Source organism: Protopterus annectens, chromosome 8.part0 (genome assembly GCF_019279795.1).
Source record: "Protopterus annectens isolate FY-2018-M chromosome 8.part0, PAN1.0, whole genome shotgun sequence".
In the NCBI taxonomy this organism is placed as follows: domain Eukaryota; kingdom Metazoa; phylum Chordata; order Ceratodontiformes; family Protopteridae; genus Protopterus; species Protopterus annectens.
The window spans coordinates 1376038526-1376061367 of NC_056741.1; the positions used below are offsets into that span (position 1 = coordinate 1376038526).

At 38.8% G+C, this 22842-nt stretch overlaps 1 protein-coding gene across 1 annotated transcript in view; it reads left to right on the forward strand.

Annotated features, from left to right (window-relative positions):
* The window catches only part of BACE1 (beta-secretase 1), a 705087-nt gene that overhangs the window by 130490 nt on the left and 551755 nt on the right, over positions 1 to 22842 (forward strand). The window contains exon 3 of the mRNA XM_044080958.1: positions 12076 to 12292. Coding sequence (XP_043936893.1) covers positions 12076 to 12292 — 217 coding nt within the window. The remainder of the gene's footprint in view (positions 1 to 12075; positions 12293 to 22842) is intronic.

A 22842-nucleotide genomic window follows, 5' to 3' on the forward strand; every position in this document is an offset into this window, starting at 1 on the left:
TTATCAAGTCTTGCAGTAAATTCAACATATCATGCGTAGCAGTATGCAGCTATTTAAAGGTTACCAGTGCTAAAAGGTATCTTGCTGATTAAGTATGAAAAAAGGGAGAAGGTCAAATAAACATGTATTATTATTTTTATTCTTTATTTATGCCATCTTCCACTTTTGGCTTTCTGTACCCCATGGTCTGAAGTGTGTTTCTGACTTGCACATTATGAGTGCTTTACTCAGGATGTATGTGGTAATGTTACATTGATGGCTTTGTGGAAAAGTGGTCAAACAGGGACATGACCTTTGTCATGATTCCTCTCCCAGGTTGGCAGGTCATTTGTGGCCATTTTGGCAGACTCATATTGCTATTCTGTTCTGCCTGTGTTTGCCACCAGATGTTCCAGTTTTCACCAGTCAGCGGCAGAGGCTACCTCCAGCAGTAGGACTAATGGGAGTTGTGGGTACACTGCAGCAGTATCCTAGTAGACATGAGATAGTCCCCTCTTTAATGTACACATATGCGCAAGTATGCAGTGTGATTTGGCTGAAGAGGCATTCACCAGGGGTCCTCTTTGCATAGAAGCAATGGCCTTACTGAGGACGAAAACATGTCACTCTCCAGTTTGTGGTATAACAAATTCATTTCTAAAATCAAGGACGTTGGCATCACAGATAAAAATAACCACTGGCTAAGCCCCAACCTACTGTAAAAGAGCAGCACTGTCTCTGATGGTGTCACTCCTTCTTTATCTTCCTACCCTCAAAGACCCTGTACCCATTTTTAAACCAATTTACTGCATTTATAAGAAGAGCTTCAGGACATTGTTGGCAAATGGTTACCATCTTTAGCCATTTCATGCATCTTGCTTTTTGGTTGTAATTATTTCTCATTGTTGGGGTTATGCACTTGACTGCATTCCTGCTAATGAAAGTTAAACAATAAATGAAGGCCACCTGGGATCATGTTCCTCTGATGCACAGTTGTAAAAGTGATCTACTTGTCTTAACGCACTATCACGTAATTTTCAATAGAATCATATTGTTTTATGGTACTTCTCAATAAAACATAAGAACATATTTATACATACTGTTTCTTGTAAGTTTTAAAAATCAAGTCTTTACCCCTAATATTCCTTCTCATTTTTTTTAGATGTTTGTGGGCAAAGTCCTGAGCCAGGGAAAATGAACAACATTTATGCAGTATTGTTTTCATATTCTGGAAATTAATTGTGTATCTTGTGTAGAGTTTGCACAGCATTGTTAACATTTGTACATTATGTATACAATGAATGAAGCTGGTGGCGTCTAGGTATCCATTAGGTTCATAGGTAAGTACTAGGCTAGCTGCCTTTGCGGGCATTTTAAGCCTAGCCAGTTTCCCTTTTTGAGCTTGAATTAACCTAACACATTTGTTTAGAGATTTGACTTACCCATTGCCTTTGCTTATAATTATATATTACCCCTGGTGAGAATAACTGATCATACCATAGGTAAGTTGAGGGGACCAGTGCATGGGATAAAGCATTTAAGAGCTGGCTTTGTCCATTAGTAGTACGGGGGAGATTTGCATGGGAGATAGAGAATTCTGTATGTTATCACTCCACACAGCTAGTGTACATATGTAGTTTTTAATATATCATCTGAGGACGTAGGGAGGTGTTAACATTATCAGGGACACCGATTCTCCATTTTCTAGAAACTGCTGGTACTTTTCTGCAATGTGTACTGTCTGTGTACTGGAAAACAAGATTTTCACGGAATTTGGTATTGCAGACAAGAAAATTAATTCACCATAACGTGCATTTCTTTTTTATATTTCCTTCTTATAAAACTGTCTGTTTGCTTTGCTGATTGTTCAGAATTTAGATTTTTTTCTTTTAAATTACAATAGAGCTATAGTAATGATCTAAAATTACACTGAATCGTTGGTATAGGTATAATTCCCAGAATTTTATTCATAAAAGTAGAATTTCATTTTTTTAAGAACAATAAGCTAGTTTCCCTGAATATTATAACAGGGTATCATTCAGAATGCGCTTCTCTTTATGGCTTTGCAAATAAACCCAATTTTTAGGAAAATCAGACTTCTTTCTGCCAGCACACACTGTGCCTCAGTATGCTTTTAGAGGATTCACTGCTGCTGTCCTTATTGAGGTTTTGACAGGTTCTTGCGTTGGCACTTTTTCAAAACTTTACAGGTTAGATGTATATTCTAAAGTTAGAGGGTGTTTTGCTGACAGTTATTTAGGGTATCCAGTAGGGGCATGGAATTCTCCAATAGATGATGAATACTGAAAAGATAGGAGAGAAAGTATACAATTCTGTAAGGAACAAATTAACAGTAGTAGAGTGTTGATTTCCTTACTGTGCCTGTCGTACAGTTGCTCTCTTCCGTCCCTCAATTGGTTATTTGTTAGGCTCTTGTTTATCTTGTTTCACTGTTGATTTCTATGCACCGCTGGAAACTGAATCTGTCCTGGGAGAGTATGCATTGTGGGTGCTAAAGTGTTTACAGTTTGTCATCTTATTAGGAGATGAAATTGATGGATTCCTTTTTCTTTTCAAAATTAGTCAAAGTGCAGTGGTTTTGCTTCTTTGGAAATTAGGAAGTTTTCTAAATTTTTGATATTCCATATGGAAGTAATCCTTCCTTGCAACATCCTTTACAGCAAGTTTTTACTGCACATCAGAAAACGTTAGTGAGAAGTTGCTTGGTATGCGCTGTTAAAATATGCTTGCTTAAAATGGCGATTTTTTTTTTTTAATATATTTTACTTGAAACTTTATAATTGTAATATAATTGACATTGAGGTAAGCGTGCCAGCTTTTATTTGATGCTTTTTAATTATGGCTTCAGAATTCTGAGATGCAGTTTGACTAGCATTGCAAAAGACTACTAGAATATCTTCTTTTCTTCTGCCATCTGCAGGCCATGGTGAGATACTGCATCTTAGTCTGTACTTTTTTTTAGATGCATTGAAACTTGAATTTTACTGTGGTGAACCACAGAGCCTGATCATGGTCAAATGAGGCCCGAGGCAAAGTAGTAATCCAGCCCCCCCAATCAGTCTATCAGCATTTGTCACAAAGCACTGTTCAAATCTGTAAGTGTGCATACTATTTTCCTATTTATTTTGCCCACAGGATGCAAGTGTCCCTTTTCAGGGTCAACCCAAGAGCACTGTCAGGTGAAGTAACTTGGTCAGAGTTAGCAAAAAAGGGTGAAGGAATCAAACTCTGCACTTCTGAAGCAGGTCACTAACAGTTTATAGCCTTACTCATCTGCAATAACTACCAGACAGACCACTATAGCCAAACTCAGTGCTTTTCCCACCTGTGACTGCAAAAAACAAGCTAAATTAAAAATGTGTTCATCGTTAAAATATTAACATTAAACTTGTAGACTTCATACTATCCAATTTATTTATAGCCATATAATAAACACATTAACAGTCAACAAAACAAACAAGTACAGTAGCCTGAAAGCATTACTTATATGATGATGCTCCTGTTTACTACAGTCGATACATTCGTTTACAGCATGACTACAAGCAATCATTTTGTGAGGGGTGTATGAAGTGTAGAATTCACATGCCTATTTAGTGACTACAGTCCACAACACTTCACCAGAAAGCCACATGTTTGTGAGGAAGAGACAACAAATATGAGAAAAAAAATCCGGGACAGTTAAAAACTGTGCCCTTTGTACACATGCACACGCACACACACACACACACACACACACACACACACACACACACACACACACACACACACCAGTTACAACCATGTATTTAACTGTACACCTCAGATATCTGCTTGAGATCAAGTGAATAAATACATTCAGAAATAAATGGATCTCAGTTCATTGCTATCAGAACAATATAATGCAAACCACTGTAGCTACCGTCTGCCCTCTCAACATCTTAGCTCAAGAATTATAGACAGAGACCCAACAATCAGGAACAAATTTTAAATATTTATCTCATATACTTAGAAATTTGCTGGGATAAAAAGCTTTGCATTAGCAAGCATTTTCCAAAAGATACAAAGTGAAAAACTTACATGCCTGTCATTATTTAATGACTGATGTCCGCAACAATTTGCTAGAAAGCCACACATTTTACAAGGAACATACCAAAATTCCTCTCAACTTCTTTCCACAAGAGTTCTGAGGAAGCCACAAATAATCTGGGAACAAGGGCCAAGAAAGGGACACATTGTAAATATTTTTTTTGATATATTTATTAACAGGTAAACACACCGAGCAAAGTGCCCCTTTTCAAGGGTGAACCAGGGCCACTATCTGAATGACTTGCTAAGTCACACAGTAGGCAAACTGAAATGGAAGGATTCAAATACTGTACATTTGACTATAGGAAGTAACTCATTAGCAGCCTAGACCCAAAGTTAATAGAAGAGATGTTGCATGCATTTTCTAAACAGGAAATATGAAAGTCAAATGAATGGCATTATTGTGTGTCTGTAATCCTAAGGGATTTATCAGAAAATAGTGTCAAGAAAGGTCTAAACAGGTAGTGCAGAATATTAAGGCTCTGAGCTCTTAATGAGCTGTTTTCTATAGTCAAGAGTACAGGGTTTGATTTTTCTTCCTGTTTGATTACTGTGCGACACTGAGAAAGTCACTTAACCAGACAGTGCTCTGGGACCTGGTTAAAACTAAGTAAAAAATACAAATATGAGGCAAAAAAAGACTGCATATGTATGAAAGAAAATCAGAGATGTTCATGTGCCATTTTTCTGAACAAAACTCACTGGCATTACTGACTGACTCCTCTAAGTAAAGCAGAATTGACTGTTATAAGTAAAACAGCATTGATCCTAAAACGCAAGTGACTGTTTTAAGTAAAGCAGACATGACAATTTACAACTTAGGCATTCCAGAAAAACTGAAACTCTCTAGGTATTACTGACTGGTTTCAAATGAACTCTAGGCATTACTGACTGTTAAATTATAAAAGGACAGTGACTGAAGTTGTGTGTTTATGTTTAGTGACAGGAATGCATTAAACTGTAAGGTATTGTTTTATCGACACTTTGTAGATGACTGCTCTTTGATTTGGGGAGACAATAGAGATACATTGATTGAATTTGTAGAGTATCTTAATTAAACAACAGATTTTTTGAGGCTTAAAATGACCTGTTCTGATAGGCTTACATCTAAAAAGACTACCTGGCTATCTAAGAATGAGGGAACAATAAACACTAGTGTATATATAGGAAGTGAATGCGAACAAATATACCCATAGGCGAAGTATACATGCACCCCATGTTTTTAATGGGATTGTAAAAGTTCAGTTGAGTGCTAGTAGATTAAGTACTAATGAAGACGTATGTAAGAGAAAGATGGATGAGATAGCTTTGGAATTTCATGAAAGAGGTTATGAAAATGCACTAATACAGGGAACAATGATTGAAGTATTTATTTATAGGGGGACAACTGCTAGACCTTTTTTCAAATATTCTGGTAATGAGAGAATGAATAATGATTTGCAAATTTTAAATAACGGCAGACACATACAGGATAACACTAGTAGGTATGTGACTAATGATGTTAAGAGAGTTATATATCCAAATTGGAGTTTTGTGAGGGCTCTGTCTGAACTGGCGAGCATATTAGGTAAGCCTAAAAACCTGAAAAGAAGGCTATGTTATAAAGATCTTAACTCAGAACATAAGAAGTGGGCATCCAATGGGTATGGCACATTTCCTTGTCATAATTGCAGTTGCTGTGGGACATGCTTTCTGATCATACCTTCATACATCCTGTAATTAAGAGGATGTATGTATTTGATTGTTCAGCAACATACAGTACTGTGAATGCAGTCTATTTGAGTACTTGTATTAAATGTCCTTCTTTCTATGTGGGAAAGTCTTGTTGAAAATGAAAAGATTGAGTGACAGAACATAAATCAGATGTACGAAGTAACATACAGACAAAGGCCTTGGCTAAACATGTTTTAGAAGCTGGGCCAGGTAATGAATATAAATTCAGGGTAATTGATATCAAATATAAACATATCAGAGGGTGGGGATGTCAACTTGAACTTAGTGAATACAGTTGGATTTTAAGACTGCAGGCAGATATGAAACCTGGTATCAATAATGTGGTTGCAATCAAACCTATTTTAATTAAGAAACAGATGCAATTACATCTCTCTTAATTCACATATTACAATGTGAGCATCCAGTTTTAATATTTTGATTGATTTTAATTGATTCTAATGTTTTATTGGTTAACTGTGTCATGTGTTTTGAATCTGATTACTGTATAAATCACTTTATTAAAACTATTTTTATTCAGCACTGAAGAATGGTTTTTACCCAAAAGCTTTGCTCCTTGTTTTCTTAATAAAGTACTTGGCATTTCTAAGTGTGTTGTTTCCTTTTTATATTGTTCTACTTAAGTCCATACTCCATTCTGTACCTATCAACTGCTGATCTGGGGTCACCAGCCTTCCCCACCCTGGCAAAACGAGTCCTGTAGCAGAGAAGTGGACAAGCAGGATACCACTGGTGCTTGTGGAGGCTGGGCAATTTTTTTTGTGAAATGGCATCAAGAGGGTTTGCCCTCCAACTTTCATAGCAGTGTATCTCTCAAACACTTGCTTCTGTGTACTGAAGCAGCACCAGGTTACTGGCAGAGCAGCAGTATCACTATCAGAGTTAGTGACTAAACCCCAGATTTCCCCTACCACCACCCTCCCCCATGCCAGCTCCAAGTTTCCTGAGCTTGTAATCAAACTCAGGTTGTCTGGGTTGTGGTCATGGATTTATCCATCTGTTCCATTGAAGCAGGATGTATTTTATATTCCTTAAAACAATTTATTATATGTACATTTTTCCTCACAGACGATGCTTGAAATTAATCACTGCAGAATGTAGATTAATAGAGTGTAGATAATAAATTAATAGAGACAAGTTGGCATAATGGTTAAGGTCTTCGCTTCCCATGCACAAGATACAAGGTTCAATCTGACCAATACCTGTTTGGAGTTTGCATGTTCTCCCTGTGTCTCAGTGGGGTTTCTCCCATGTCCAAAAAACATGCTGAGTGTTTCCATCTCAAACTCACCAATGAATGAAGCTGTAGGCAGCAGCACAGACTCTACATGGTGTCCTATAGTGGGAAGAGTTGTACAGACCAACCGCTTTGGTGCACTGTGGTGCCCATTATCCTCAAGATAGGAGAATGTGGATTACAGACTGCATGCTGTGGCAGGGCTAGCCACTCAGTGTAAAATATGGAGCTAGGTGATTTGGTCATGTTGACTAATATCGCCAAACTGGGCATGGGTAGTTACTGGTGATAAGTGGGTTGAGGACCCAGCCTACTCCAGCCTACTCCAGGGACCCTTGCTAACGATGGGAGGGATATATGTGCCCCTATGGGCCAGTGTGTGTCCGCCATAAAACCCAGCAGCCCTGGGTCAATAAGCTACTGGCCAGCCAGTGTCTAGTTGCCCAGCCTGGGTTACCTGGGATAGCTCTGTTGAGTGAAAGCTGGATGCAAAACCAACTAACCTGCCAAACATGAACTGAGAATTGCTACACTTAATGTAGGTTCACGGACAGCACGCAGCTTGGTAGTGGATGACTTGATGATACAGAGGCGGCTGGATATCCGATGTATCCAAGAGACGAGATGGAAGGGCAGTGCAGCAAAGCCACTTGTCTTGGAATCCAGACTCTACTACTCAGGAGGGGGACAGGCTAGAAATGGTGTAGGAATTGTGGTGAGAGAGGCTTCGGAAGGCAATGAGGGATATCATCAGAATTAATGACAGACTCATGGCAGTCAGACTCCAATGTAATGATAGGGCAGTATTCATAATCTCAGCCTGTGCCCCACAGCAGGGTTGTGATAGTAAGGAAAAGAGTGCATTCAGACAGCAGTTGCAGGACCTACTGTATAAAGCAAGACAACAGGAATTGGTGTTGATAATGGGTGACTTGAATGCACATATCAGGGCAGACAGAACAGAATATGAGGACTGCCTGGGTCCACAGGGGTGGGCAACAGGAATAAAGAAAGAGAAGCCATTCTAGACTTCTATTTGGCAAATGGCTTGATAGTAGCCAACACATGGTTCAGAAAGACATATAGTCATAAGATCACATACAGGGTAGCCAACATGCAACTCGGATAGACTTCCTTCTAGCAAGGAAAAGGCACTGGGGTAGAATCCATGATTGCAAAGTCATCCCCAGTGAAACAGTCAGCCCAGAGCATAAACCAGTAATTGCCACAATCAGCTGCAAGCAGTAGTCAGAGAAGACTCTAAGGTCAACAGTGACCAGGCCGAAGACCTGGAAGTTGACTGGAGAGAAAGTACAACAGTTCAAGGAATTACTCAGGGCTCTAGCACCCCAAGAAGAAGAGGAAATAGCTGGATCTGAACAATAATGGCAGCACCTAAAAACAGCATTGTTAGAACTACAGAAAAGAGGCCGAGCCAGATATGGAAATAAAGTACATAAGGAAAGCTGGTCGTGGAATGCAGAAGTCCAAAGAAGAAAAGAAAGGAGGAGTGTAGGAAGAAGTGGGAGGTAGAAAAAGACTGACCAAGCTAGGAAGGATTACTGGTGTCAGGTTGCAAGGCAAAGTCAGAAAGATAAAGAAGATAGTCAGACACCCTTCATAAGGGATGCTAACAACAACCTGTTCACCAGACCATAGGACATCAAAGGCAGATGGAAGGAGTATTTCCGGCAGCTTCTGAATGAAGAAAACCCCACAAAAGCTGTACTGTCCTGGAAACATCTACGATGAGAGAAGAGGAGGAGCCCACCCTAGAAGACGAACGAACAGCACTAAGGAAAATAAAGTCAGGGAAAGCAGCAGGCTCAGATGAGGTCATAGCAGATATGATAAAGATGCTGGGTGAGATGGGGAGAAATGGCTCCTGAGGGTACTAATAGCAGTGCGGAGAGGAAGGCGTATCCCAGGTACTATTATTATTTGGAGAATAAGCATACGTATGCCAGTGTACAAGGACAAAGGGTACATCCACAACTGTGAGCAGTACAGAGGCATCAAACTCCTATCACATTGCATGAAAGTTCTGGAAAGGGTGATTGATAAATGGATACGCAGAGTTGCAGAGTAGTAGAATGTAAGACGGGAGATGAGAAGTTCGGATTCAGATCAGGGTGCAGCACAACTAACCCGATGTTTGCAGTGAGACAGATACTTGAGAAGAAGCTGGAGATGAGAAAGTCCAACTGGGCATTCCTAGACTTGGAGAAAGCATATGACAAGGTCCCAAGAAAGCTGATCTGGGCAGTACTATGGTAGTTTGAAATCCCAGAAACATTGGTAGAATTAGTGCAGGCTATGTAGAAGGACCCAATAACTCAAGTACGAACAGTGTTCGGCGTCACAGAGAGGTTCCCAGTGGGAATGGATGTACACCAGGGTTCAGCTCCAAGCCCACTGGTGATGGACTACATTAGCAAACGGGTGGGAGGGGACAGATCAACAAAGTTGCTGTATGCAGATGATGTGGTATTACAGGCTGACTCTGTGCTAGAACTTCATCGAAGGATAGGAGAATAGAATGCAAAACTGAAGGCACATAGGATGAAACTAAGCACAGATAAGACGGTGGTAATGGCAGCAAATTGGGGAAATCAGAAGCTGAGAATGGAGATAGAAGGGAAGATAGTGGAACAGGTAAACAACTTCAAGTATCTGGGAGGGGTAGTTGAGGAGAAGGGAAGTCTGAATGAAGAGGTCAAAGCTAGAATCAGAGGGGCTCCAGTCAACTGGCATAGAGTGTCAGGTGTAGTCTATGGCAGACGAATGCCAAAGAAGCTGAAAAGTAAAGTGTACAAGACAGTGGTGTTACCTGTGCTACTGTATGGTACAGAAACCTGGGCAGAAAAGGCAGAACAGCTGAAGAAGATAGAGGTGATGGAAACGAAGTGCCTGAAAAAGGTGGCAGGAAACGCACTGTGGGACAGATGAACAAATGAGGACATAAGAGCAGAAGCCAAAGTAGCTCCAATTGCAGAAAAGATCAAAGAGAACAGATTACGGTGGTTTAGACACATGCAGAAAAGAAGACAATCTGGTGAGGAACAGACAGGAAGAAGGTAAGAGGAAGCTAGGATGTCTAGCAAACAGGTGGATGGATTGTGTGAAAGAATATCTGCGACAGTCAGGCGTGAGTGTTGAAGAAGGCAGTAGTGTGGCACTGAATCGAGAGAGTTGGCGACAGTTAACACAATACCCTGACCCCATGTAGAAAAAAAATGGGAAAAAGGGGGCTGGTTAATAGATTATTGTACATTGTCTCATTCGCACTATCGGCTGCCTCTCTGCAACCTTATAATTCTGTCTCTACCTCCCTGTTGTTATATTGGTGCAGTCCTTCACTAATTCAAGTAATTATTCAGCACTAACAGATGCTTGCTCTGTTTGGCGTTTTGACTTGTATCCATGCAGTATATTTTGGTTAGGCAGTACCATTAATTTATTGATTGGTACTGTTACAAAATATGTTCAGTTTTGTGATTTTCATTGCATGCACTTTTATTATTTTTATTGTTAGTTACTTAGTGCTGTTTGATTCCTAATCTGGTACTTCCCAAGTCAGTCAGCCATTTCCTGAATGGTGTCCATGTCCTGATTACTCATATTTCTGTTATCCATTCTGTGTTTGGTATCCATGTTCTGCCAGTTTCAAATTCTTGTCAGCCAGTCCCTGACAAGGGATCATGGTTCACCATCTGTACTATGCTTCAGTTCGGAAAGCTACCTGTTTTCCCAGATTGTCTGCCTTTTTATGTTCAACTCTGGCAGCCTGCAGCTATGTGAGCCATCCTGTGTTCTGACAGCTCGAACAATGCACTCACCATTTTAGACACAAACAAGAAGGTACATGTTCATCTCCGTTCTAATTGGATACATTAACATTGACGTGGTATCCTTAAAGGATGAAATCGCCCTGCATAAAACTCCTGTGGTACATAGAGCACCAGGAATATCCTCCAGATTTGGGAAAAGTCAACTTTGTAAGCATCTTTCTGGAGTAAGAAAGGTGCTTAAAGTTTTGCTATATGCCTCTCAATGCATTAAGGTCTAGTCTCACACTAGAGTGCAACAGTGACAAAAAGTTAAATCAGCTTTAAAAAGCTGTGATGCAGTATGCAGTCACACAAAATGTGTGATGGAATGAAGTGTATAAAAGCTTTTAAAGCCATTGATACTTAGCTTCTGGCTCTGGGTTTTACAGCTTTTAAAGCTGTAAAAACACTGCACTCATACAGTGTTTTCCTGTAACTAGTAATACATTGGGGCAACTAAAACTCCTTGCAACACAAAGAATTATAACTGTGTCCCTCCAGTCATAACCAGGTTGTCAGGTATTCTTGACAGGAATGTCAAAATTCACCTCACAGGCATCACTTCACTCCACTCCACTCCATTCTCAAGATGAATTTCTTAACATCCATGTCTCAAACACATAATAACTTGGTTATGGTCAAAGACCAACTTATAATTCTCTGTTACTCTATAGATATCTCTTTAAATGAGTGTTTCTCATTGTCCTCCAGGAATCTTTTGCTGTCTTCTCTGAATATGATGTCATATGGTGCAGACTGTCTAAAAAGCATTGTTAATGAAATGAATCAGTTTAAGAGTTTGGTACATCAATGCAGAAGTAAAATGAATAAATGGAAAAAAAGAGTTTCAGATTTGATCACCTGGCAATTAGTCTGGCTTATATCACTTGGCTTTCTGAACACCATCATTCAGAATTTAAAATGAAAGGTAGTGGGAGCCTTTTACTTATGAATGGAGTATTGTGTTTAGGGAGGGGCACAACAGCATTTTTTTTCCATGTGTGAGGCACTCAGATCTGTCTTATGCCTCATTTACAAAGGAGTCCTGTTATCCTGTAGCAACATGTAAGTTGCTGTATTTTATACCTTATTTAGGAAAGCTAAATATGCAATATTAGTGACACATACATTTTGTAAATATTACTTTGCAAAGTTTGATAAAATGTTACATTTATTCATGGATGATAACATAATAAATGTTTTCTGTTACAGCTCTAGCACCTACAGGGACTTACGAAAGAGTGTATATGTACCTTATACCCAAGGTAAATGGGAAGGAGAGCTGGGAACCGACATTGTCACCATACCTCATGGCCCAAACGTCAGTGTCAGAGCCAACATTGCTGCCATTACAGTTTCAGATAAATTTTTCATCAATGGATCAAATTGGGAGGGAATTCTAGGACTTGCATATGCAGAAATTGCTCGGGTAGGAATCTCTTGATTTTTTCTGCTTCTCGTAAACAGTTTGTGAGATGATTTGTTTCTGTAATACATGAAGAGGGACTGTCTGCCTTTTGTTGTTCTTCGCTCACTGCATAGTCATTGTTAAAGTACTCAGGTTTCTGCACATTTCCTGCTCTGCCAGTGTAGTCCAGCAATGATTTATGCATTTCCACTAGTGCTACCTTGGTTTGAGGAATATATCATTTAGCTGAAAAATGCATAAAGTCAATTTTTGCAGCTAAACTTTTAAAGTATTTGCAAGGAGATTAGAAATGTAGTCATTCCCAAAGAGGGCCAAATGTTCAGAATGGTGTTGATGCTGCCTTTCTGAATATTGTGATGATGTGGATACTGCAAGAATTAATTAATGCAGAATTGATTGATGCTGGAATTCGACACTTATGTTGGGGTGCCTGGACCTTGAGCTTACAATTTTTATATGTTTATGGTGGTGGGGGCTGAGTGAGGGGTGGAATCATCAGGAGGCAATGTGATTCCATACAATGTCGAACTCCAGTCCTGAACTTGTTCCAACCTAAATAATTCTGTTGTATTGCGTTCTGTAAAATACTTGAGTTGGTATTACAGGGTTATCTTTGCTGTGAATGTAAGTTGTAAATTACTTATTAAGAATAATTGTGAAATGTACCTGCTTAATGTCTATTGACTGCCCTACATCAAGTCTTCTTGCAGGAATGGTGCTGGTGTCAGGACCCCCCAGCGTATATCATACCCAATGATAGGGGAGCTATCAGGACTCAGTCTACCTTGTCCCAACGTTTCAAATGGTTATCACAAATCCATTTAACTGCAGGTACAATTCAGTGGCATGTATTAGTTCAGTAATGATTTATCAGTTTATAAACAAGAACTAGGCAGTCAGTCTGCAGACTATTTCAAGCCAAGCTAAAAAAAAAACGTATTCAGAATTTATCTCCAGCCTCAAAGAGGGCAGTGAACAAGCTAGACCGGCAAAGAATTTGAGGCTGCCATTCAATTGTTTAGGTTTACCTTGAAGGTGGCAGGGAAGCTACTCTGCTTGACATGTAGTGGACGTTTGTTCCAGAGGTGAGGGATATGATGGGATATGAATCATGCCAATGTGTCTTATCTGATGATGAAGGTTTAGTTCCTTTAACCAGGTATTTGAGGTACCCTTTAGTTTTGTGAAGGAATAGGAGATCACATAGGGTTATATCTTTTATGGTTTGAAAGACTTGGATCAACATGGAGGTGTATGTAAGAGACTGAGTACAGATAAAGGGCTGCCAGTCTTTCCTGATAACTAAGATTTTTAAGGACACTGATCTTTTTGGTTATGAATCTCTGAGGTCTCTCAAGTTGTGTGATATGTTTAGAGAAATGCATGCTAAAAAAATCCATTATATTCCATATTGAGTCTGATAAGATATGAGTAAAAGGGAATTAAGACTTCTTTGGATCTAATGGAGTTGCCTTTGGAAATTGTACAGGCCAGATGAAAGGCTTTTGAAACTGCTGGGGAGACATGATGGTCAAATGTAAGGAATTATCAGCAAGAGTACCCAGATCCCTTACAACAGTGCCTAATCAGAGGGCTGCTTCTCTTATACAGTGATAAATCTGTTTTGTTTACCAAAATGAGCTATGGTACATTTTTGTTATATTTAATTCGAGACCATTTTCCATGTACCAATTTTTAACATGGTCTAAGCCATGTTGGACCAGTTGTGTGTCTGTGTCAGTTGAAGATCGAATAACACTACCCAATTTACAGACATCTACAAACTTAGTTAACTATATGCCAGAAGTTTTGGCCTGAAGATCTGAGAAATATATGCCAGATAGGAGAGGCACCTGCTACTCTAACCATATGGGGTTATGTAATGACAACCAGTTAGCTATCCATCACAAAATATAAGGATTTACAAGTGTATCAGTAATGCTTGCATGGGGAATAGTGTCTAAGGCCTTGGCCAGGTCTATCTATGATTTATGCATTACATAGCCACTATCCACTGCTTCAGTTACTTTTTTAAAGAAGTTAGAGGTTAAAGAGGCAGCACTTTCTTTTGATAAAGCCAAATTGATGTTGAGAGATTTTCAACGTCTGAGATAATGTACTGCATAGTGTTACGTACGAATCTGGTGGGACCAATAAGTCTGTAGTTACCAAGGTCTGTGATTGGTTCATCCTTGTGCAGTGGTATTAGAATAGCTGTTTTTGAGGCTACATGAATGTAACCAGTGAAGAGGCTTAGATTAAAGAGGTTAAGCAGGGGTTCAGAAACGTCATATTTGGCACTGATAATTAGGTAACCTGGTATGTTGTCAGGGCCCATGGATGAAGTTTTCTTAGTTTTTGAAAGGGCTGAGAGAACTTTTTCCATAGTAATTAAAGGGGGTGTCTAGTACTGTGTCTAGTACTGTCTAATCTGCTGGATAACTGTTACTGTTTGTTAGCTAGGATATTGGCCATTTCCTTTGGGTCAAAGAGTGTAGTATTACTGTGGACGAGCTCAGAACACTGTTGGGTGTTAATAAAAACTTCTTTACATAGTTAACAATTTGCAGGTATTTTTGGTTTTGGAAGCTATTTTAAGTTCATAATCAGATTTGAGCTCCCTAATGTTTCCCTTAAGCTTTGTGTTAGTTTGCTCACGTGTGCTGTTAAGGTAGGTAGAATGAAACCTCTTATAAGCATCAAGTAATTTTTTTCTCTTGTTATTTATATGGGTATTCCACCACAGGGGGTTACTTTTCAGTTTCTCATTATATTTGTTGCAGATGGGGACTGCCTTATCAATACAGCTATTTAAGTGGAAGTAGAAGTCAGAAGCATAGGTAGCAGCTCTAGCAATAGGATCCTTCAGAGGAGTTTTACAGCAGAATTTATTTAAGTAATCAAGTAACTGAAGAAGGTTTGCATTTGAGTAGTCCCTAAACACAGAGTTATTTACAGGAAGTACCACCAGTTTTAAAAGGAAAGATCACTAAGTTATAGTATGATTTAACAGTACATGATGATACATATGGAGCTGTGCAAGAGGTAGCCATATTTGTGAGGACTAGATCCAGGATATTGGGCCTCCTAGTAGGATAGTTAACTATTTGTGAAAGAGAGTTGGTATTTATCTAGTCTAGAAAGCACTGGGCATACAGAAAATTGGCAGTGTAGGCCAAACAGTTTATTGAAGGATAGTTGAAGTCTCCCACTAGAAAGGTGTTTGGTTTAATGGTAATTTCAGCTAATGTGCTGAGATGGCTATCATGCTTTGAAGGGGACATAGAGAGTGTTCTGTAGCTAGCTAAAAAGTGGTAATTACTCTTGTTTAGAGTAATTTGGACTTCTAGGAATTCACCAGTGGTGTCCAAAGTATCTGTTGTGAAATGATTATATCCTTTACAAATACTGGTGCTCCCCCACAATTTCCATTTAGGGTTACCACCTGTCCCACTTTGTGAGGGACAGTCCCTCTTTGGGCAGTTGTGTCCTGCAAAAAAATTGTAAAAATGGCAAATGTCCTGAGATTTTAGGACAAAATTATTTTCTATATTTTATGTAATAGTCGCATAAAAAAGTGATTCTGTATCTGAAACACCTAAATGTTAAAGAAACAGAGTAAGCAACTAAAATAATAAGTTTATATTTAGGCAAAAAAAAGTTCTGCACTTTGTACTGGCCATGGGTATGTTTTGGCCTGCAAAATCTGACGTTTGTACCAAAACTCTCCCACTTTGAGCATTTGAAAAGGTGGTAACCCTATTTCCAGTGGGCCTGAGAATGTGATAGGCATTATACCACAGAATCGAGGGAGTTCGTTCATTGCTCTGAAACCATGTTTCTGAATCTGTACATATATGAATGTGTGCAAGTTGCAGGAAAGCTTCAAGTTCAGGTTTTTTTTTTGTTAAGATTTCTTGCATTGAGAAGAGCCACATTAATGTGTTACAAATTAGAATTTCCTAGTTTAGAGTGTGAATCAAATGGACTCTGCCTAAAAATGGCACTATGGGGACAGCAAAAGTTTTAGCCAGAATATGAAAGGCTTGGTAAGAGAGGTGAAGGCCATCCCTGGCAAAGCAGGAAGACTTGTCAGCCATCTCATCACAAGCTGACACGTAATGGACCCCCTTAAGAATGCCATCAGCTACATAGCCAGTTATTAAAGCCAAATGTCTTGTCATTGAATCTCTGCACCATTCTGGGTGATGGCAAAATACCACTCAAGACTAGTGTCTTTTCTGTCTCAGACGCACATAGCAAGTTCAATCATATCCTTCTGCATATCCCTCTGGGTAGAGTGTCTAAGTTCGTTCACCCCACACTGACCACTGACTGGTCATAATCATATTTAGCAGCATGGAGGGATCTAAGTGCCCTTGTTTCATACTGAATCCTGGCTCCAGAAAGACAGCTGTCACCCTGTTGTTATCCGGCCTGGTGAGCATGGTGTCCATATGCCTTGCAATAGAGTCACCTATTACTAAAACATTACCATGGTTTAAGGCAGTCTCAGTGAGCAATAAGGGCTTGGGGTCTGTAACTCTTAGAGGTGTGAGTCTTAAATGTGGGTGTGAAGATGGGTATGTTACTGTGTATACTAATGTCTGAGTTTCTTAGTCAAGCTTGGGAGGCTAGTGATAGCATTAAGTATCAACAATGATGAAATAACTTCGTAACAGACTCAGCAGATAGCAGTGCAACAGCAGACAACTCTAACAGCAGTGTAAGTGCAAGACAGCAAATGTGAAATATTAGTCAACGTAGTATGATTAGTAAAACTGCAAATTAATACAATACCGGGAATGATCCAAAAAACTGGCAGTACAACTGCAACGGCAAAGGAAGTGGTTAACACCAACAGGAGTAGTTATCTTACCTTGTAACTGGTTCCTTGATAAGGAAGAGTCTTTTCTAGTAGTTTCTACCTCACTGTGAAAAGGTCATAATTTTGTTTGGAAGAGCTAGATTAGTAAGTCGTTGCTAATGCCTCAACGCATAGCTAGTGTAAACTCAGATGTAAAACAGAGCTTAATAGGGGCATCTCTTTTTACTTCCTTCTGTCTTGCCTGTTGCACACAGGTCCACAATTCAGCAATACAAAAAAACAGGTTGAACAAAGGTTGCTGCCAAAACAGATATCCACCAAACAGGAGGACCACCACAATGAAATGGTGGGGAAAGATGGAGGCTCATCTAACTGTGAACAGCAACAACAGTTCCAGTCCATTTCAGCCAGGTAGTGGTAGTCTCAAAGGGAAATTTCAGGCATAGTAGTCTGAACCCAGATTTAAAAAAAGGGGCTTAATGGCAGAGTCTCTTCCTCCACCTTTTCACCTTGTGTGTTGTGCAGATATGTTCAGTCTACAACTCAGTGTAACAGAATGCCCAGCTGCACAGCAAACCAGCTGCCCTTTGTTTTATAGCACAGAAGTTACTACCATTTTTTTACATGCCTGTTTCAATTACTATTAGAGGCTACAGTTTTGGACTAGTGTGTGTGTGTGTGTGTGTGTGTGTGTGTACATTTGTAGGAAAACCATTGTACTAGTGTCTTGAAGTTTTCTAAATGGAGTGTACTGTGATATCAAGATGCCCCAGGTCAGATTTCACTTCCATTTCAGTTTCATCTACACATAAAAAATTTACTTTTAGCTTGTTTCAAAGGTTATGTTTTGTGAATATTTGATGCAACTTCTATATTTATTAACATTTTTATCATTGTATTACTGTATTGTATTTAATTTGAAATGTGTTTTTATGCTTTGTTTTCTAGATGACTTTTTATGCCTTATTTTTTAATTGTTTTAGGCCTTTAAGTTCAGTTTAGGTGGGAGATGTTATGTTGCTTGGGTGATTGGGGCACCCTTTCAGAAGCTTCAGACTCAATAGTTTGAATCAGTTTTGGAACTCAGAAAAGTTAAGTATGATCTTCAAATAACAACAGAATGATGCTTGCTGTTACACATTAAAAGTGTTTTTTTTTTGCAGGGGGACAAGCCCCCCATCACCACCATACCCCACTACTTATATGTACTTAACTCCAAGATCACTGTACCTTGAAGAGAACTGAATTTTGTCAGGTGCAGCAATTTAGGAATTAGTATGTCTAATAATACTTAAGTTTTTCAGGATCTGAGGATTGCACTTATGGTCCTTGAACAGACAGCAAAAACCCATTGGTAGGCAGTGTGTGTGTGTGTTGGGTTCCTATGTTTGTTTAGTTTACTTTTTTGCCATTGATTTGAATTTGCGAGACTGCTTGATTTGTTTATATTTGATAAGTTTGGGGTTTTATTTTGTGGTTGGAGTTAGTGTTTCAGAGCGTTGTATAGTTGACAACATTTTAGGTGGTGATTTATGCCTCTTTTTCAAATATTTGTTTGGGAAGAAGTAAATCTGACTTGGTTTGTTTACTTTTATTAGGGTAATCTAATCAACCTATAGACAATTTTTGCATTATAAAATCAATAAAAATGTATTTCCAATGTTTACACTTTTTGCTAGATATCCATTTTTATTTTGCATTTTGTTGGCCAAGTTGAGGAAAAAATATATATATATGTAGACGTGACTGTGCAGAGTGCAGACAAATGTATTTTTCCCCTTCTATGTCACCTTTAGCCTGATTGTATAGCACTTCATGCAGTCTGAATTCTGCTGGGCATTAAAAAGGGAAGGACAGTGTGTAGCTTGCATTCTGTTAAAACCAAGCTGCCCTCTGATAGCCATGGTGCAAGAATGCTATCACATGGCCACAAAGACATCCATCTTCTGAAATTCTACAGCCAGATCACTGATGTTCACCCCCACCTTTTTATAAAATGATGTTGTTTTTTTTATGAGAGTGTGTATATTATCTGTGTGTGTATGTGTACATACATATATAATTTATTTATAGTCTTGCTTTCTTGCGAATGGGTAATGCCCGTTTCCAGCGAAGGCCCATGGAGAGAAATCATGATATAGTAACATGTGTACAACAATTGTATAGCAGAAAAAGAAAAAGTTATAATGCAGTACAGTTAGTTACATGGTAATAGACTTTATAAAACAGTAGCACTTTACTTATATACCTACTTAGGCACATGAAGTCTTGTGATGACTGATTAGGAGTATAATCAGCAGTGAGCCTTCTAATCATGTATCTGCTGTTATTGTGAGTACACTCACAGTGCAGTCCTATTTCATGTGATTAGGACCAATTGCGTATTTCAGTATTTAAATGAAGTGCAGTCTGTCTGCCTCCTGCCACTCAACAGAACCTCTTTTTCCCTCACACTAAAGTCTAATAAGGTAGATGATATTATTATGCTGTCTTTTTACTCTCACTATGACTGAGAACTCCTTTCACAAAATGGCCTCCTTCATATAGCATTCCTTTCCCGTGGTGTCCTAAATTGCCTTGTTGTCTCTCATTTAATGAAGACCCTCACCTCAAATGTCCTGATTGTTTTACATTGAAATATTCTGTGTGCTTGTTTTTGCTTTTTAATGCTATTTTGTATTTTAAGCATTGTGTAGTTCTTGAGCCTGTGATTGAAAAAGATCAGTGTACTAGTTCACCCACCTAGTTAAATGTAAAAATAAATATAGTGAGGAAGCTTATGTAGTAGCTGTGATTTCAGTGGTTGCATTTGTCTGATGTTTGCCTGCTACTCAATCTGTTAAACATTCATCTTGCTTGAGATTATGCTGTCACTGGTTGCAGAATTTGTGGTTTTGATTGTACTTTTGATTCCAGGTTAGTTGGTTTTGCAGTGGCTGAGGTTATGTTTGAGGCGTCATTAGTCATGGACCCTGTACTGACATTCATTGTGATACTGAGACTATAACATTCGTTCAGAGGTGTGACTGCTTTTAAATGTTGGGCCTGTGTTACTATGGGTTGTTCCAACTTTAGTAACCATTAGAATGTTGTTTCTTTACAGGGAAAAGTATGTGCTCAAAGCATGGTATCTTTAGAAAAAAAAGTTAGAAACAAAACAAAAATACAAGGAGTAATTTTGTTTAGAAACAACAACAACATGAGCACTGATTGTTCTTTTCTTTGTGTAAAGTAATGACATGGGCACTGTTTTTTTAATTTTCTTTTTTAAATGGTCAGGACAAATGTAGGTAGGAGTGCATTATATTTCAGTGAAAACAACATAATGAATTAAGTGCCAGCTGCCGCATCTGTATCTTGGAGCAAGATATACATGTTAGATGTCACTGTAATCAAGAAATATGTGGTGAACACAAGGACTTGGAATGGAAGTGAAGTGTGTGTACTTGAGGATAGCACTCACTGCTGAAGTCCTGCTGGGTGCCCTACTTGAGACTGTACATGATCAAGTTTTTCTTGCTTATTTTTTCAGGTTATGTTCATTATCCAGGCAGATGTACTTTAAATACACTGAAGTACAGAGTAAGTGTAACAAGATTTAGACTGCAATTTCACTTCTGCATTAATTAGCTTAGTTTCTTTAAATTTGAGGAGATTTACAAGAAAGTCGGGAACTTTGCATCTCTTGAAGCTTCTCCCGAGTGCCAGTTACTGCTATTTAAGTACAAGCCATTTTAAGAATGTTTTGATTTTGCTATCTAAGTGTTGTACCTAACAGAACAGTACAAAATGGGATGTGCAGAACATATGCATCTGGAGAGTGGCATAGTCTATTTTATTTATTTTCTTGCCACAGAAGAAAGATATCTATTGAGTAGTGTCTGAGTGGTGGGTAGACTAAATGTTTGTGGAATGTAGTTGCTGCTGCTGCCCAAATAGAGAGTAATACAGAGCCCTGCTGTAAAGTGACATTGAAGTGGTGTACAAGCACCTTATTATCCCAGACAATCTGTTGTCTGGCACCTTGTAGTGAGTGGCATCTTTCTACGGAAAGGCATATAATTCAGAGAAATTTAACACTCATCTGGGCTAAGCAATGAATTTTCAGTGTGCCTTTGTCAGTTGCCTTCCTATACTGCCCTCCACCAATCATGCATACTTCACAGGACTGCTGTTTTTGTGAATCCTACACATTTTCACTGATCCAGGGCAGAATCCCTGAATGCATCAGCTGAGTGATCTGTGGGTACAGAAGTGAGCACCTAGTGACACTAGGTAACAAGATAAGCTTGCAAGCAGTAATCCTGTCAGGCAGACAAATATTGTTGAGCAGTCAGACTGAGAATTAGATCAGAGAATACAGGAGACTAACCAGAGTAAGAATGAGGCATGCATATAACTGGTAGGTGTACATGTTGTTTATCTTGTTGACCACTATATCTCTCCCTTAATGGGTAATTCCCACAATTTGCAGAGATGTTATGTATCATCTGTACCCTCTAAACGTCTGTGTTAATGAGTACATCATTACCAGGTTATGATCCTACTTGTCCCTGCACCCCGTATCTGTGAGTGAATGAGAAATGTCCTATTATTGACAGATATATCCTTTGGCTGCAATCAGCTACGTGCTGCTATTGTGGAATATTAATTATCTTTATTATTTAACGCACTAGTTTTGCAAAATCTCAACAGACCATCTTAACAAGGTAGCAGAACAGTTTTTCAAACATCATTATGTCAGCCACACTAAGAATGACTCAAAGTCACTAAAGCCAAAAACCTAGTTCTACTATAAAAAACGTGAACTTAAATTGAAACCCACTACCTTGGCTGCTGACAAACTCCCATCAGAATATCTAAAAGCAGCAGCCGATGCCATTGCTTTCCTCATCTCTGTACTTGTAAGTAAGGTCCATATCGGAGCAATATGTTCCTGCCATCTGGAAACATTCCTGTGTTATTCTTTTACAGAAAAGGGGTACATCAACTGGCTATCAATTATAGACCTAAAGCGGTCCTCTCCCCACTTTCAAAAATCCTTCAAATGTATATCCACACAAAACTCGTACAATATCTCAGCTCCAATAACCTACATTACAAAACACAGCACGGTTTTAGACCTCATCATAAGTACAACCACTGTCCTAATGCATTTTGCTAACACTATAAATCAACTGAGAAATAATGGCAGACTTGTTTTAATAATGTTTTAGACTTGTCAGAAGCTTTTGATCATACCAAATCAGCACTTACTCTCTGAACTTGCTTCCATCAGACTTTCACAGTACATCTTTACATGGTTATCCGTCTGAAAGAAAACAAGCAGTCAAATGGCATGAGGATTATTCTCCATTTCAAGCTGTCACCATAGGAGTTCCACAAAGCTCAGTCCTCAAACCACTCCTCTTTAATACTGCTACAAAACACAACCAAGCATTGTCCAATATGTGCAGCCCCAACTCTTTCCAAATTCTAGGAATTTACCAAAACTTTTTACCTCTACAGAAACCTGGCTAAAAAAATTCATGCCTGCTCCTTACCCCAAACAAAACAAAACAAAATTAATGTTCTTACCTCCAAAACAATACAACAGCCAAAAGCAGTCTTTCCTAATTATATCAGCAAACAACACTAAAAGAGAAATAGTTATATACAGTAAACTCCTTGGAGTTGACAAAATCTAATGTCTGACTACCGTATCTTACAAACAATAAAAAAA